The 17,366-nt window shown below is 42.1% G+C and overlaps 1 protein-coding gene across 5 annotated transcripts in view; it reads right to left on the reverse strand.

Moving 5' to 3' along the window:
* The window catches only part of ARHGEF11 (Rho guanine nucleotide exchange factor 11), a 173,290-nt gene that overhangs the window by 13,666 nt on the left and 142,258 nt on the right, over positions 1-17,366 (reverse strand). For all 5 annotated transcript variants that reach the window (XM_073567075.1, XM_073567073.1, XM_073567074.1 and 2 more), the window contains 9 exons: positions 15,851-16,030; positions 15,032-15,079; positions 14,653-14,834; positions 14,425-14,571; positions 14,264-14,343; positions 13,599-13,724; positions 13,317-13,434; positions 12,713-12,891; positions 12,549-12,624 (listed from right to left, as the gene is read on the reverse strand). In XM_073567075.1, the coding sequence (XP_073423176.1) occupies positions 12,549-12,624; positions 12,713-12,891; positions 13,317-13,434; positions 13,599-13,724; positions 14,264-14,343; positions 14,425-14,571; positions 14,653-14,834; positions 15,032-15,079; positions 15,851-16,030 (1,136 nt within the window). The remainder of the gene's footprint in view (positions 1-12,548; positions 12,625-12,712; positions 12,892-13,316; positions 13,435-13,598; positions 13,725-14,263; positions 14,344-14,424; positions 14,572-14,652; positions 14,835-15,031; positions 15,080-15,850; positions 16,031-17,366) is intronic.

A 17,366-nucleotide genomic window follows, 5' to 3' on the forward strand; every position in this document is an offset into this window, starting at 1 on the left:
AATAAATTATCTTACTACCCAGACAGGTGGTAATCATAATTTACAGGATTAGTAAATTAAATAAGATGTCTTTAGCCAGCTCCTCCGATACCTGAGCTGCGCACCTAATCTAGTCTACCCATACTTTGCCAAATTTAACAGCCCCCCTCTTAATATAAACCCCTTTTTTCATTAAGATAGTAGAGTTGAGAGCTTGGACCACTTCTTCTAAACAAGTAGGTCTGGTTGCCAGCCAGTGTGTAGATATGGATACTCTAGTCTGGTAGAGTATTTTAGCAATAGCTAACTATACCTGGGGAGGTCCTCCCACCTTCCCCGTTAATCCTAACACACAGATTTTCACACCAAGCGTGGTCTGAATATTAAACATTTCTGCTATTAATCTACCAAACACCCCCACTGCCAATGCCCCACCAGTCTCAGGAATGACCAAAGCATGTGCATCAGGCCCGCATTTTCTTCGCTGCAACGCGGACAATGATTATCCTTCTTTAGCCCAATTCTATAAACTCTATTAACTAGAAACTGCTGAGTTTATTGAAAGCCACTGTGGAAATTCCAAAACCTGTAGAAATGTTAACCACATCCACTTACCCCGAACCTGAGTCATTGGGTCACCCAAAATCTTTAAAATCTTTATCAACAATGAGCTGTAAACCAGAGAGAGGATTCCCTTTGTTGATTCTGCCGGTATTACGGAGTCTAACAGCCCATTAGAGGATATAGAAAGATCAGAGATGGCTTCCTGAGCCCATATTGCATGTCTTCGTTGCAAGTATTTAAAGAATTCCGATTTACGTAAATTAAACCCGTTTCAGCTGTTCGAACGACTTGAGATGTTTATCTGAGTATAGCTTATGCACATATTTCAATCCCCGATTCTTCCATTCACCAAATCCCTCCAATCTCCGCAACTCCTCTAGAGTAAAGTCATTCCAGATAGGGGTGTATGTTGAGCAGTCTGTCACTCCAAACAGTCTTATACATGTCCACCAATTTTATGAACCAGTGATCGGGTAGGGTATATACTCTGACTACCTACAAATTTGTGCGATTCCAGTATCTCCAGTAAATTCTCCCCCACCCAAGTATTTTAATACTAATCGATCCTGCTTCCTGGGCCTCTGCCAATGCCCAGCCTCGGAAGTGCTGAACCTGGGAAGCCAAGTAGTACCCCCATATGAGGCAAAGCCAATTCCGTCTGATTTTTGGGTAATTGCATTTTTACCAGTTTTATTCTGGGATTTCCTCTTTTTCACACCAAATCTCTAAAGATGTTGTGCATTTTCCTAAAGCAGTATTTTGGAATCCAGACAGGTGAGTTTTGCAAAACGTACAGAATGCATGGCATTAAGCACATCTTAATGAGGTTCACTCTAACCTAGGCTGACAGAGGTAGTTTTTCCCATATACACATTTTGCTCCTCACTTTAATAACTAGTGGACTTAGATTGAATGGAATAAATTTCTGAGGTTTATTAGTAATGTAAATTCCCAGATACTTAAATTTCTAAACTACTAGAATGTTGTACAGACTCTCCCAAAACGCAGTACTCCTGGAGCCCAAAGCTAGAAGAGTAGATTTAGACCAATTTACTGTAAGGCCCGAAAGGTCCCAAATGTGTTCATTATGTTTGGAATAGAGTTATCCAAGTTATTAATGAACAATAATAGGTCATCAGCATATAGAGCAATTTTTCTTCTTTGTTCCCAAACTTAATACCCTCTATCTCTGGGTGTCTTCTAATAATACAAGCCAACTGTTCTACTACAAGTGCGAAGAGAAGTGGCGATAACGGGCAGCACTGTCAAGTCCTCCTGAAAACCTCAACTCGCTGACAATACCCCATTAGTCCTTACTTTAGCCTTTGGGGATTCATATAGTATCTTAAACCATTTAATGAAAATAGGACTGAATCCCATCTCCCCAACACCGCCCACATAAACTCCACACTATCAAACACCTTAGCGGCATCAAGTTAGACAATAGATTAGTGGATGGTTTATCTGGTGCCGCTTGCAAGTTTAAAAAATACCCTTCGCAGGTCAATGGCCGTTGATTTTGAAGGCATAAGCCTGGCTTGTTCAGATTTTTGCTAGAATCTAGACGTCGTATGTCAGCAATGATACAGGCCTATATGAATCCAGGAGATATTTCTCCTTCTCTGACTTTCGGAATCACTACGATTGTTGTTTCCCCGTAAAGAGATCAGCAGGCTCCCTGACTGGAATGCATTATTTGTCATATTTAGGTATTTTTGCCCCAAAACTTCCTAAAATCACTTATAGAGTTCTATTGGCAGGTCATCTGATCTCGGGCCTTGTCATTGGGCATCTTCCCCATAGCCTGCTGCAATTCTTCCAAAGAAATTGAACTCGAGCTTCCCTATCCTTGTCCCGCAGAACCAGTAGACCCACCCCACCCAGATAGTCCAATAGCTCCTCTTTTGAATAATTGACTCTAGAGGAGTATAACCTAGAGTAAAATCAATGTAATACTTCTAATATTTCCACCGTCTGGGTTTTAACATTTCACTCATTGTCCTTTAAGCTATATATGTAGGAGTTTTCTCTTTGCGCTTTAGCCATGTTAGTAGAAGACCGGTTATCTCTCCTTCCTGCTGCTGTAAAAACATGCATTTGTTGTCCGCCTGCTCCAGCTGGAAGGATCATAGCAGCATTTGAGCATCCTTCCACTGTTCCAAATTCTCAGGGCATTTCTTTAGAATATGCATTTTCTCCATCTCCCTGACTATCAGCCAATTCTATAACCCTTTTCTGCTAATTGGGGAACAATTTGAAAAAAATTTTCTGTTGAGTTAGGTTTTTGAGCTGATTTATACTACAGTCATATGTAAAAGTTTGGGCACCCCTATTAATGTTAACCTTTTTTCTTTATAACAATTTTGTTTTTTGCAACAGGTATTTCAGTTTCATATATCTAATAACTGATGGACTCAGTTATATTTCTTGATTCAAATGAGGTTTATTGTACTAACAGAAAATGTGCAATCTGCATTTAAACAAAATTTGACCGGTGCAAAAGTATGGGCACCCTTATCATTTTCTTGATTTGAACACTCCTAACTACTTTTTACTGACTTCCTGAAGCACTAAATTGGTTTTGTAACCTCATTGAGCTTTGAACTTCATAGCCAGGTGTATCAAATCATGAGAAAAGGTATTTCAAGTGGCCACTTGCAAGTAGTTCTCCTATTTGATTCTCCTATGAAGAGTGGCATCATGGGCTCCTCAAAACAACTCTCAAATGATCTGAAAACAAAGATTATTCAACATAGCTTTTCAGGGGAAGGATACAAAAAGTTGTCTCAGAGATTTAACCAGTCAGTTTCCACTGTGAGGAACATAGTAAGGAAATGGAAGAACACAGGTACAGTTCTTGTTAAGCCCAGAAGTGGCAGGCCAAGAAAAATATCAGAAAGGCAGAGAAGAAGAATGGTGAGAACAGTCAAGGACAATCCACAGACCACCTCCAAAGACCTGCAGCATCATCTTGCTGCAGATGGTGTCACTGTGCATCGGTCAACAATACAGCGCACTTTGCACAAGGAGAAGCTGTATGGGAGAGTGATGCGAAAGAAGCCGTTTCTGCAAGCACGCCACAAACAGAGTCGCCTGAGGTATGCAAAAGCACATTGGGACAAGCCAGTTACATTTTGGAAGAAGGTCTTGTGGACTGATGAAACAAAGATTGAGTTGTTTGGTCATACAAAAAGGCGTTATGCATGCGCTGTATTGTTGACCGATGCACAGTGACACCATCTGCAGCAAGATGATGCTGCAGGTCTTTGGAGGTGGTCTGTGGATTGTCCTTGACTGTTCTCACCATTCTTCTTCTCTGCCTTTCTGATATTTTTCTTGGCCTGCCACTTCTGGGCTTAACAAGAACTGTACCTGTGTTCTTCCATTTCCTTACTATGTTCCTCACAGTGGAAACTGACAGGTTAAATCTCTGAGACTACTTTTTGTATCCTTCCCCTGAAAAGCTATGTTGAATAATCTTTGTTTTCAGATCATTTGAGAGTTGTTTTGAGGAGCCCATGATGCCACTCTTCATAGGAGAATCAACTAGGAGAACAACTTGTAAGTGGCCACCTTAAATACCTTTTCTCATGATTTGATACACCTGGCTATAAAGTTCAAAGCTCAATGAGGTTACAAAACCAATTTAGTGCTTCAGGAAGTCAGTAAAAAGTAGTTAGGAGTGTTCAAATCAAGAAAATGATAAGGGTGCCCATACTTTTGCACCGGTCAAATTCTGTTTAAATGCAGATTGCACATTTTCTGTTAGTACAATAAACCTCATTTGAATCAAGAAATATAACGGAGTCCATCAGTTATTAGATATATGAAACTGAAATACCTGTTGCAAAAACCAAAATTGTTATAAAGAAAAAAGGTTAACATTAATAGGGGTGCCCAAACTTTTACATATGACTGTAAAATTGGCATGCTGTTTCCAAAAATGTAGTCAGTTTTTTTCTATCACGTCAAGTTTTTCCTCCTCAACTTACCTGCCATAGAAGCACAATTGCACTGATTTCTGTAATAAGACTTGCTATCTGAGTACAATTCGACTCATATAGAGCTACGTGGCAACTTGTAAGAGTAGTCACAACTGAGACAGTGTGGTGAGAGGTGTGTACAGCTCCCAATACGTCATAATTATCAATATCTTTACACAAAAAATGTATCATAGTAGGAATAAATAGGATTTGTGATAGCTTTTCTCTTTACATTGGGCGCTTAGCTGTAATTTATATATCTTATGATTTTTTTCTTTGTTAGTTTTCAAAGCTTGTAACTTTCCATCTCAGTGTTTTATTTACTTATGTACATATTTCCTTTGTTTCAGATCATGTCTGCTTCTTCTTCCTCTCGTCGTAAATGCCTAAACAACCCTGACTCCTTCTGCTATATTTGTGGTGTTTTCACCATTCCAGTTCAAAGGGCAAACATCAGTGCATTTGTCAAACAAGCATATTTTGCATATTTTAAAGTAAAACTCGGTGATCAAGATAAGCCATGGGCCCCTCACATAGTGTGCAAGCAGTGTGTCGAGAGTTTACGGATGTGGACCAAAGGAACACGTGAAAAGTTGGCATTTGGTATCCCCATGGTGTGGAGAGAGCAAAAAAGTCATTCCACAGACTGTTACTTCTGTTTAGTGAAAACATCAGGATTTAACAGGAAAAATAAAAGTAAAATAGAATATCCAAATCTACCGTCAGCTATCAGACCAATGCCTCATTCAGCTGAAATTCCAGTGCCAGTTTTCGAACAGCTACCATCTCTAGAAGTTCTGAGTGATGTTGACGAACACAGTGACAGCAATGATGCAGAATTTGAAAGTCACAAGGATTCAGTTCGTAAGGGATTTGATCAGCACGAGTTAAATGATTTAGCACGTGAATTGGGCTTATCAAAAAAAGCTTCAGAATTACTAGCATCAAGGCTGAATGAGAAACAGTTACTTGAACAAGGAGCGAAGGTATCATACTTTCGTACTAGAGAAAGTACATTTTTGCAGTACTTTCGGTGTGACAGCGGTTTTGTGTTTTGCCATAATATTCCTGGTTTACTACAAGAATTAGGGCTTTCAATGTACAATCCAAATGAATGGCGACTGTTTATTGATAGCTCAAAGCGGAGTCTTAAGTGTGTCCTTCTACACAATGGCAATTTATTTGGTGCAGTCCCTATTGGGCATTCTGTCTCTCTTCGTGAAGAACATGGAGATGTAAAGAGAGTTATTGAGTTATTGAAATATGACACACACAATTGGATCATCTGTGTTGACCTTAAAATGGTTTGCTTCCTTCTTGGTCAGCAACGTGGGTACACAAAGTATCCCTGCTTTCTCTGTATGTGGGATAGCAGAGCTCGAGAAAAGCATTGAGTTGAGTCGAATTGGCCTCCAAGATCTGGTCTTAAACCTGGAGATGCTAACATTCTACATCAGCCACTTGTTGACAGGAAGAATATACTATTCCCACCTCTGCACATAAAACTAGGTCTCATGAAGCAATTTGTAAAAGCATTGCCAACTGACGGCGACTGTTTTAAGTACATCAATTGGCCCACAGTAAAGCCAAACGACAAACTCGAAGATCCAATCCAACGTTCCATATTGCGGTGGGCGGGCGGGTGACTTCTCTTCAGAGCGTCCAGAGCTTGAGTGAAAAACCTCTCAGCTGTTCATTTGAATAATTTCCCTTCCCGCCTGGACGCTCCTCCAATCACGGCGTCCCTTACCTCAGCAGCCCAAGCAGCCAATCACAGCATGCCTAGGCTCTGTTGCTAGGCAGAAAACCGGCTCTGGTTTATTTTCCTCCTGAGGATACCCCAGAGCACTTCAAGCTGTAGAATGGTCCATAGGGTAATCATTAACCCTTTACTACAGAATCTGAAACTTCTCGAAATCCATAAAGAAATGTGCAGGGAGGTGTGATCCCATGGCACCCAAACACTAATCGCTTACCGGGTCCCCCATTATTTTGATGAATAGAGCATGGATTGGGTTTGGACTTCACTGTGTTTTCTCTAATTACTCACAGGGGGGGTTGGCCTTCTAATTCACAGGAAAATCCCCTTTCAATGTATTGACCTTTTTAAAGATGAGGACGGAAGATTTGTGCGGGTGCACGCTGTAATGTGACATGCTTCGAATGTATTACTGTAGTGGCATATACCCCCTCCTCTTTTTACGAAAATCCTGGTGAAAATTGCAGGATGGCTGTAACTACCCTTAATAATTATGGACAATTATAATAATGTTTGGAATCCACTTGTGGATGATTTTCCAAGGGGGAAAGATAAGGTTTCTCCACTCGGACTTTTCACTGCCGAACTGTGGTGGATAGATGAGTATACTCTTGCACTTCATTCCAGTCACTTTCGAGAATAGACGTGAAGTACTTCATGTATGGTCCCATCTCTGTTTGACATTGAGTATGCTCTAAGATCCTTGTTGGACCATTCCCCTCTAATGTTCCGGACGCAGGCAGATCACATGGGGAATAGACAACCACTTGAGTGGAAAATTAATCCTTTCTGGCTGAAACTAATTAATTGTGAGGACGTTCAGAGAAAATTGGTGAAGTTTTTTTTAGATTAACGAGGAGTCGACTCCAAATAACGTTGTATGTTTTATCATGAAGGCTTTTCTGATGGGGTACATATTAGAGAAATGAAGACAGTTAAAGATAACACTGGGGAACGCAATTTTTTAGGAGCTAGGTCAGACAACTGTTCTTAATTAATTTTTGGATGCTGAATCCAGAAATGATCTCAGTTTTTCTCCATCACGTCAAGTTTTTGAACTATAGGATTTTTGTCTTCTCAAAAATATGTAAACTACTGTACCTAAAAAGTTTTTTTGTTTTTTTTTTAAATAGTACAAATATGAACAAAAAATGAAATATATAAGAAATAGGCATGACAAATATGTTTTTTAACACTATCATGTTTTTTACAAAGGATATATATATCTATATATATATATATATATATATATATATATATATATATATATATATATATATATATATATATATATATATATATATATATATGCAAGTATTTAAGGTAAAAATGTACATTTATAGCTTTTTCTGGAGTGTTTAACTTGAGGACAATCACGTTTGATGCTCCAGCAATAGTCAGCCATCATATGTCAATTCTTTCTGCGGATTCCGCTGCGGTTTACCATATCCTCCATTGTAGAGATGATAAACTGCAGGGCAAAACCGCAGGCTAATCCGCAGATAAACCGCAGGTCTTTTGACCTGCAGATTTACCTGCGGATTTTACAAAATACGCGAGGCCAAATCCGCAGAGCATTCCGCAGCGTGTGCACGTACCCTTATACTTCTTATACACATATGTAAATGCAAATCAACAACTGAAAGAACAAACATTATAAAAGCTACAATCCTCCACCTCCCCTCTTCTGTCAGATCTGACACTCGTGTGTCCAGCCATCTTAAAGCATCTCTCGGGTTTTCAAAAAAATGTAGTGGAACCCAGCGTGACACCTCTCAACTTGGCAGGGCAAGTCATGGAGTATTTGCAGACCCAGTTCGCAAATTCTTCTTTTAATGTCAAGGAACATGGACCTCTTGTGCTGTACTTCCACTGAAAAATCTTAAAAATAAAACCCTTTGACCTCCAAGAGCAATATCTGGCAGATCACATGCCTTCCTCAGGCTTGTGTCCAGATACTTGAAGTAAATAATTTTAATCAGGATAGCTCTAGTAGGACTTCCCACTGGGCCCGGTATTGTAGGGACTTTGTGAGTCATCTGCACTGCAAACAACGGGGAGAGAGACTCTTTTCACCAACAGCCACTTTTCAATAAACCAGTAAAGGCCCACTAAGCGAGATCGCTAGCGAGATCGCTGCTCAGTCACTAGAACTGTGACGTTATAGCGATCTTACCAGCGAGATCGCTGTGTGTGACAGTGACCAGCCCCCCTGCCGGGTATCGCTGATCGTGCCCGAAATGTCTGGACATTTCTTTGGTCGCTCATGTCCCGCTGAGTCGCTTGTATCGTCACGTTTGACACCTAGACTAACGACCTCGTTAGCGACTCAGAAGCAAGACAAGGTGGGGATTAGCGTTCCCGACATCGTTACAAAGGTCGCTATGACATGCTAGATCGTTGCTCCGTTGTTGGGTAGATTGGACTGTCTGACATCTCAATAGCGACCACATAGCGATGCGGCAACGATCCCTGTCGTGTCGTATCACTGTCGGGATCGTTATAGCGTCGCTAGGTGTGACGGGACCTTAAGGATCCCTACCCTCCATTTTCTCCGGGACGCCGACCAGCCAGACATTGTTGTGTGGTTTTCCAGGTCATCCACCATGGCTTGGAGAGCTGCTACCACCTGTGAATTATTTTGATTTTCGCTGCGGATGGAGGGGAAGGGGGAGCATCCTCAAGCAGCCCCACTCTCCCCTCGACTGCCAAAGCAAATTTCGCCAGTTTTTGGATGTCATGCCGATAGTGGCAATATGTGGCCTACCTGGCCCGCCAATGAGATCAGATTGGTGTTATTTCTGGTTACAACATATAAAATACTTCCATATGGGAGGGGGATTCCCCCAGGAATGTTTCACCAGGATGAGTCCTTTACCTTGGGAGATTTCCCCACGTTTAAAGATGTTGAAACAGATTGGGTCAGTGTCAGGATATCATCATCCTCTTATTCTTCCTTCACTAGGGCTGAATAGAGGGATCCTGTTGGTGTTGTATTCTATGCTCCCTGTAAATGTGATCCTGACCGCAGTGGACAAGGTATAATAGCAGGCCCATTATGTGCAAATTTCCCTAATCTTGCTGCAATATCTCCCGACATCTTTTTGCCTCCTTCCAATAGACACATGGGCGCCATCTTGGAAGCCGGCACATTGTCCCCCATCTTCCTGGCCCATCTTTTTACTACGGGTCATAGCAGCTTTATAATTGTGAGATGTTTGTCGGCTCTCCAGTGCGATACAATTGAAGATAAATGTAATTGTACTCACTCTAGAATAATCTTTGACTTGTTGTCAATTGATTTGTTTCTTTATAGTTAATGTTGTTAACTGGCTACAAGATGTCGCTGTTGTTTGAACATGGTTAAGAGACTGTGATATGTCTGTAAGATGTGAAAAGGGAGGTTTTCTATAAAACTGAAAGACAGGAAGAGGAAGAGAGACCATATTGGAAAGAGTCATCTGGGATGAGGAGTGTATGAGGCTGTGCTGGAGAGGGATAGGTGACATACCCTCGTGACAGCATCCGACTGAGTAAAGAGCAGTAGCAAATTAAAGCTGAACTGAACCTGTATCCGAACTTGTCCGGATGCGAGGGAATTCCTGCTGGAAAAGCTGCTAAAGAACAGAAGTGACTTGGGACCTGTGAAGCGAAAGGTGTCGCATCCTGTGGAAGCGTTATAGCACAAGCCTCCTCGGTATTGCTTACTGGCTGGAAGAGCTCTGCATCCGCCTGCATTTCCTGATTGTGTCGTTCGGAGTAGACCCGGCAGCAAGTAAACGTGCATGCATCGCAGTATATTTTGGCACCAAGAGACATATGGCCGGAACAAAATCTTTAGTTAGTCAGGTATATTGACTCTTCGGACCACATTTTCCTACCGGAATCAAGGGCCAGAAAAACTGGATCTGTCACTACATTTTCGTGCTGTTCAGTAACTAAGGATTCTATGCTACATTTAGGTGCTAACACAGCACACAGTGAACTCCAGGAAGGACTTGTGTTTTCCTCTGCTCTGCTGGAAGCGGGGTCTCTCTGTGGGGCAATATAAGGTGGAGCAGTGATTCAGCTCCAACTGACTTTGTCCATGGCACCTTTTCTGATGTGTGTAGGTTAATGTGTTAATATTCTCCATACTGTCAAGGATGGACTTTTCCTCTAGTATCTTGTTTATATATGGGAACGGTAGGGGAACATTTGGTTGGAAAATAGGAATATATATATATATATATATATATATATATATATATATATATATATATATTCTTAAGGTTGTGAACCACTGTGCTAGACCACAGGCGAGCCCGTGCTTGGCACTTACTTAATTAAACCAGTTTTCTCTCAAGGTGTAATAAGGTAACGGCAACCGGTTCAGACGGGCACACCAACAGGTAAACTCACAGAGAAAATAGCAGAAACAGTTCTCTTGGGTGCCGAGCTGTCCAGCACAGTGGATATAGCCTTCTGGAAAAATGTTTGCTTGATGTGTTTCTTTGTGCGTTTATCAAAACCGAGTAAGAATATCTTCGCTCCTAAAGGCCCCTTCACATTTAGCGATGCACCAGCGATCCCGACAATGATACGACCCGGTCAGGATCGCTGGTGCATCGCTAAATGGTCGCTAGTGAGCTGCCACACAGGCAGATCTCACAGTGATGCAGCAGCGATACAGCGGTCGTTACTTACCTTTCAGACAAGACGATCCTGACGTCCTCAATCCCGCGTCCACGCGTCGCTCGTCGGCGCCAGCAGGAAGCCCAACAGGAAGCAGCCGATGAGAAATGGAGATGCGCGATAAGCGACAGACAGCGGGGGAGCCGGTCAGAGGTAAGTATCAGACATAGCAATATCGCTGCTGCGTCACCAAATCGGTGATGCTTTAGCGATATCGCTATGTGTAAAACCCCCTTAAGTAGAATAGTTACTGACAGTGGACTGTGTGGAAATTAATTCTTTTCGCATCCGTGACTCTGCTGCATCTTGAACACCACCCTCGGTGCATGATTTACATAATCACGGCCTTAGCCGTCCCTCTGTACCAGGAACACTTTCCTTCTCTATGGCTTCCTCACAGAGTGTCCCACAGGTTGCAGCAATAGTACACGGAGGGCTTTAGTAGCAAGGGTGCACTAACACTGCAGCTTTCCTGCTGGCTGCTTGTTTACCTTCACTGCACGCCAGCAGCCAAACTTTGCCAAGGTATTAAGATCCACAGTATCTTCTCTGAGGTGAGGTGTGAGATACTCTTCCTCCTCTGTGTCTCCTCTGCGGTCTCTCTGTGAACGCTGGTCCCAGACTTCCAAGATGGCCGCTGCTTCTCCTCAGCACTCCAGACACAGAGGCTCCTCTGCAGTTTCCAGCTCTTTCAGGCTCCACAGCTAGTACCTCTCCTCACAGCTGTCAGCTGACATTCTCCTTGGCAGGCATAAAATGATTTAGTGTGTCAAGGTGGTCATTAGATCAGGATTTTCTAGCAGGATACTAGGAGCTCTTCATGCACACGCAAATGCCTACTCAGTGCCAGTGCATGGCAGCCAAGCCTCCTGGAGACCAGTTTTAATTTTGAATTACATCATTTATTTTACCATATAATTTAATGGAAATCAAAAAAAGAAAAATCCAGCAATTACTGGGAACTCCCGTGGTTACCATGTCATGACCTCTTGGCACCCTGTGAAGGTCAGATGGGCAAGCCAACCATTTACATGCTGCAGTCAGTGTTATACAACAGCATCTAAGGAATTAAACAGCAGCAATCGGAGCTAGCTCCGCTCACTGCTGGCTATAAACACAGTCTATGGGGCTCAGCTCCTGTGCCCTCCAAATACATGACAGTGATGTACCATTAGATCAGGACAAGCAGAAGGGTTGCCAAGTTTAGAAAAACAATTCTCATATAGCTAAACAAGGAAACTTTAGAGAGTTAATTGATAATATCCTCCCCTCTTGGCTATAGTAAGATGCAGCTACAAAGAGTGTCCTTTGCCTTGGAGAATCCGCCCTGTCATGCATTACATAGACAATCCATTGAAGTGAATGTATTTTGTGTTATGCCTTTTTTCTCCTCTAGTGGCGCCGTTTAGAAATTAAACATTACCAGGTTTCCCCATAACTGATCACTAGGGAAACTAGGAGCCAAGAGAGCCTTCTAACTAGAAGAGATTTCCCAACGTGGAAAACCAAAACCATTGTTCTTCATGTTTTCAAGGCCAATGAGATTTATTGACCAACCCTTAGTTCGACGACCAAAGCATATTTCTTACCGATGGTTTTATCTTTCGTTATCCTCCATGTTAGAGATCCTTCATGAATCATTCGCCTTGTCGTCAGGTCCAAGTTCTGTAAAATAGGAAATGGTCATTTACATGATACATTTTCTCTGTGCCACAGGTCCCTTGACCACAAGTGTGATTTCAGTCATGTTCACCTTAAATTCTGCAGCCAAGGGGTTATTACTTCTCTCCAGGGAGGTGGAGTCCAAGCGTTTCTGGTATTCCCCCAACCGATATTCGTTATCTCGCTGCTTCACTGCCTCGTTCACGAATTTCAAGATGTCTTTACATCTACTCCAACAGCGATAAAGCTTCTCATTTTCTGGTGTGCCAGCTGCAAAAGAACAGAAAGGCATGAATGTGCGTGTTTCAAACAAAACAAGAGCTCTCACCCTTAAGTGAGGAGGGTAGAAGGGACTATCTAAAAAAGCGGTCCATCATTTCATCTGCAGGGCATGGGTCTCTTTGCTTCCTCTTCCGGTGGGGGACGTGGGTCTGCCTTTATAGCTAAACCTATGCAGTGAAGTGTTGGTTACCACTTCGACCATGCTCCATCCTTACCATAAAGAAGACACAAAGTGAATAGCATGGGACCTGTGCCTCACTAAGGAGGAACAGCGGGGAATTGGAAATAAAGGACTTTGTGTGGTGGGCAGTTTAGTTAAAGACCACAGTGATATTAACCAGACTCCCTAGTGGGAAGGTTGCAAGGAGTCGAATGCTTTTTCTTTTAGTTTTGCCTTTAACTTATTTTCTTACCATCTGTGTGTTTGATAATATTCTCCAAGAGCAATGGGTATTTCGTCAGTCTCTGCATCTCTGATACAATTAAGTCTTTCAGCTGAAGTCTTCGGCACTGAGGGCTGCTCTCTGCTTCCTAGAGCATGGGCAAGAAGAGTCAAAGGATGATTATGGATGGATATATGAATCGATGGGGGATATGGATGACTAGATGGATGTATGGATGATTTGGATGAATGATTATTGAAGATCTGGAGGGAATATGGACAAGGAAGCAGCTTGCTCACAGATGGGCCGCACCTGCATGAAAAGGTTGAACCGAGCTTCTTTACGCTTTTTTATTTTAATAAGGTCGAGCGCAATCGTCTGGCATGAACAGAACTTGGCGGTTTCTTGGCACACTTCTTCTCCTGCGGCCTCATCAAACTGGAAAATAGTGGAGAAGAAGAAAATTAATGAGCATTTACTACAGTCTAGGCCTATTCAGTGAAGTAAAGTCACACTTCAGAAAAAAGGAACATCCTAATATATGGAACTCTTACAGGATCGTCAAACCCTCCTACAACTTGTTTCAGAAGAATAAGAAAACTTTATGTGAACTGTCCTAAATGACAATGTATGCAGACCTTATAATAATCAATATAAATGCTTTATAGAGAGGTCCAGAAATTTCTTAGTCCTGCCCCTCCACCATGGTGGTCTCCACACAGCCATATCACCTTTTGACTTAGAGGACAATTGTGCTAAAAATGGGTTCCTCTATGTTGATGACTAGTATAGGTTTATAGGCAGGCATACAGACACTTTTATGTGCATAGACAAGTCTATTACCAAATTTTCCTACACCAGATATCAAACCTTCTTGGCCATAGGCAACGGTAGTCTATCCATTAATGTACAAGCCTGTTTGGTCATTTTTGAACTGATCAGCGTAGGAATTCTCAATTTTAGGTAACGGTACTCACCCGGGACAACATGAGGTCACCAATCTCCTTAACCACTGGTCCTTCCTCCCTCACCCTCTTCATGAGTTCTACTAAATAATCTGCAATAAGAAAGTGAGGGAGAGCGTAAGAAACTGTAAGTCGTCTTAATTTCCCTTCAAATTTTGTCAATAAATCCTTACTGTGGATCTCAATCAGCTCGGGGAGATTGGGAAACACGAGCAAAAGTTCCTCGGTGGACAGAAGATTCTCCTTGCGCATCCTCTGGTAGAAGATGTGATCGAGAACTCGAAGGACCCGGAGATGAGAGGCTTCTGTCATAAATAGCTCTGAGGAAAAGTGACCAACCATGAGAACCGGAGTAGGTCCTAAAATGTCAATGATCTCTGTACACCTGTACAGGTACCCACCATGAATCACTTCTTGGCGTGCCCTCTCCTTTGCACTAAGATGTTGAGTCACCTCTCTGCCTACGGTGTGTTGCCAATTCTGGGCATCAGGCTCAGGGTCAGACATATGCCCCAAATCATCTTCTTGTAGGTTGGCCAGCAAGGATTCACCAGTAAAGATCATATTTGGAGACTCCATACTCCTAAAATAATACAGCTAAATCAGTGCTCCAGTGGTAATGGTACCACTTGGGTCTACCAATCCAAGACTTCCTACTCACCACCATCACCTCACCCTACATTATGGTCAATACAGTTCATCCAACAAAGAAATGCTGGTCCTATAACTCACCCAAACTAACATGAGGTAACCACCCCATAAAAAACAACTCTTACTCACCTGCGGCTCAGCTTGGGGGTGTAAGGTGGTGTTGGGTTATCCAAAGACCTGTTACATAAACAGAGTTTTTGAAGATCCAATTGGACTTGGTCAGCTCAAGAAGAAAGAGCATCAAGCCCATAAATCTTAGACAACCACTCTTTCTGACCCCATTTAGATGTGCATGCTTAGTTTGGCTGAGTATGCCCTCATTGGGAAGAATGTAGTAAGCTGCTGCTGTAAGAGGAGCACACACAAGATTGACTGACATAGAAAGAAAACAGAGAGAACCGTTATGGTGCTTTCACAATGCATTTAGGCACCCGTTCAGTGGCCCTCTCGTGGATCACAATTGAACCCCCCTCACAAAACGAGATTTGGAAGTATGCGCAGACAGGAAATTAGACTATAATGGTGCGCAGTGAATGTGCGCTCTGAAGTGCATCATTTTCTGGCATATATGTCTACTGGAGACAGACATCCAGAAGCAATCTACTACGTCTGATTGTCCATATACGCCTGAACATGATGCACTTCAGCACGTATGTTCGCTCTGTTGGCACCATTATAGTCTATGGCCTCGTTAGCACATATGTCCAATTCCTGTTTTGGTGAGGGATTCGGAAGCAAGCCCCAATGCGAAACACTGAATGGGTGCCTAAGTGCAATGTAAAAGCACCCTAAATCATTTTTGTAAGTGTATGCAATTTGGGTGACCGCCTCCAAAATGGGTGTCTACATGAGTCGCTTCCTTTTGATTTATAGTAGGCAGAGCAGCTCTGGAGCACTTAACGCAGCTGCAGCATGTGAAAAAATGCATTGTAAGAAGGAGGTCTTCACCTTGTGGACAGGCTGGACGCTGAAGATGATGCCGACTGATGCAGTCTCGTCGCTTCAGCTGCAGCATCCATGTCCACATCACTACGGGAGCGAGGAACGTTGTCAGCTTTGCGAGATTTCTTCAGCTCTTCCCTCCCTTTTAAGCTTTCTGAACGTCCAAGTTTTACTTCCGACCGGGCACTGAAAGAGTTAGAAGACGGAGTGAAGAGGTGGCCTCACTCAATGTGCACGGATAGACGACCAAGTACTGTCACACAAGATAAAAGTGCTTGTTGGTGGGGTCTCTATGTCCTTTCAGTGACCCTTGGGTCAAATGATCGAGAGAAAGGCAAAGAGAATCCAAAAACTTTGGAATGGGAATAAATTAATTTACAAGCTTGATTCATTTCCAGTCCCAATAACGCACACCATATTCGAGCATCCTTGTCATTCATTGTAATACGCTGCTCTAATAATACACAAGAGATACGACCAGCATCCATCCTCTCAAGGGTAAATTAAGATTTCATTAAAGGCTGTCAGTGAGCAGAGAATAATACATCACAAACAGGAAGAAGATTATCGAGAAGGCCCTAATGAATAAGACCTGCTTAAGGCAAAAGGTTGAAAAATTATCAGTGGGAAGCAATAAAGATTTCCAAGGGTATTTGCCAGTAGAAATATAACACGATCAGAAGAAATAAAGAGCAAAAAGATTCAATATCTACAAAGAAAAAAAAAAAGTTTGGCACAGTTTTTCGCAGGGGTTGGCCTTCCATCTTCATAGACTTATACGAGAGGAAAGGGGATTAACAACACCTATTAAAAAAGAATTCTGCATTATTACTGTTCTGTTCCAGTATTGGTAAAGCAAATGGAATAAAACAAATTACTAGTAGACTTTCCTTTTAAGATATCTATATAGCTCTAAGCGTGGGTGGGTCTTCTACTTTTATAGACCATTAGGGAGGAACAGGGTGTGACAATGTGATTTTGTGTCATCTATATAGTTATTTCAGTACTACTGAGTATGCAACATTAAAGAACAATTACTAATAGACTGGCACTTTAAAAGATTTATGAAACTCTGAGCGAAGGTGGATATTGGACTTTTGCATGGTTGGAGGCAGAACAATGACCCCTTTTAGGCTCTAATTTATTGTACCTATAGACAAAGTGCAAAGACTGTGACATTTAATAGCTATTACTTTCTAATGCTCTAATATGTTGCTCTAGCTCTAAGCAGGGGCCGGTCTTACACTTTTAGAGACTTCTATAAGCATAGAAGCAGACTGACAACCAACCCAGATGATATGTTGTGTTGTCTGTACTTTAATTTCTGTCCCCACTCCTGGTAATGAGCATGCAACATTTAAAAGCAACGAATAGTTGACTTGAGCTTTAAGCTATCTACAATATCTACCTGTTAAGCAGGGGTGGGTCATTAACTTCATAGAAAGACAACCTCCATACAACCTACTTTTTCACATCTAGACAGCATGCTCTGTTCCCAATTATGATGAGCAGTATGCCACAA

Source organism: Dendrobates tinctorius, unplaced genomic scaffold, assembly GCF_039654945.1.
Source record: "Dendrobates tinctorius isolate UK_male_01 unplaced genomic scaffold, ASM3965494v1 ptg000019l, whole genome shotgun sequence".
Lineage (NCBI taxonomy): Eukaryota > Metazoa > Chordata > Amphibia > Anura > Dendrobatidae > Dendrobates > Dendrobates tinctorius.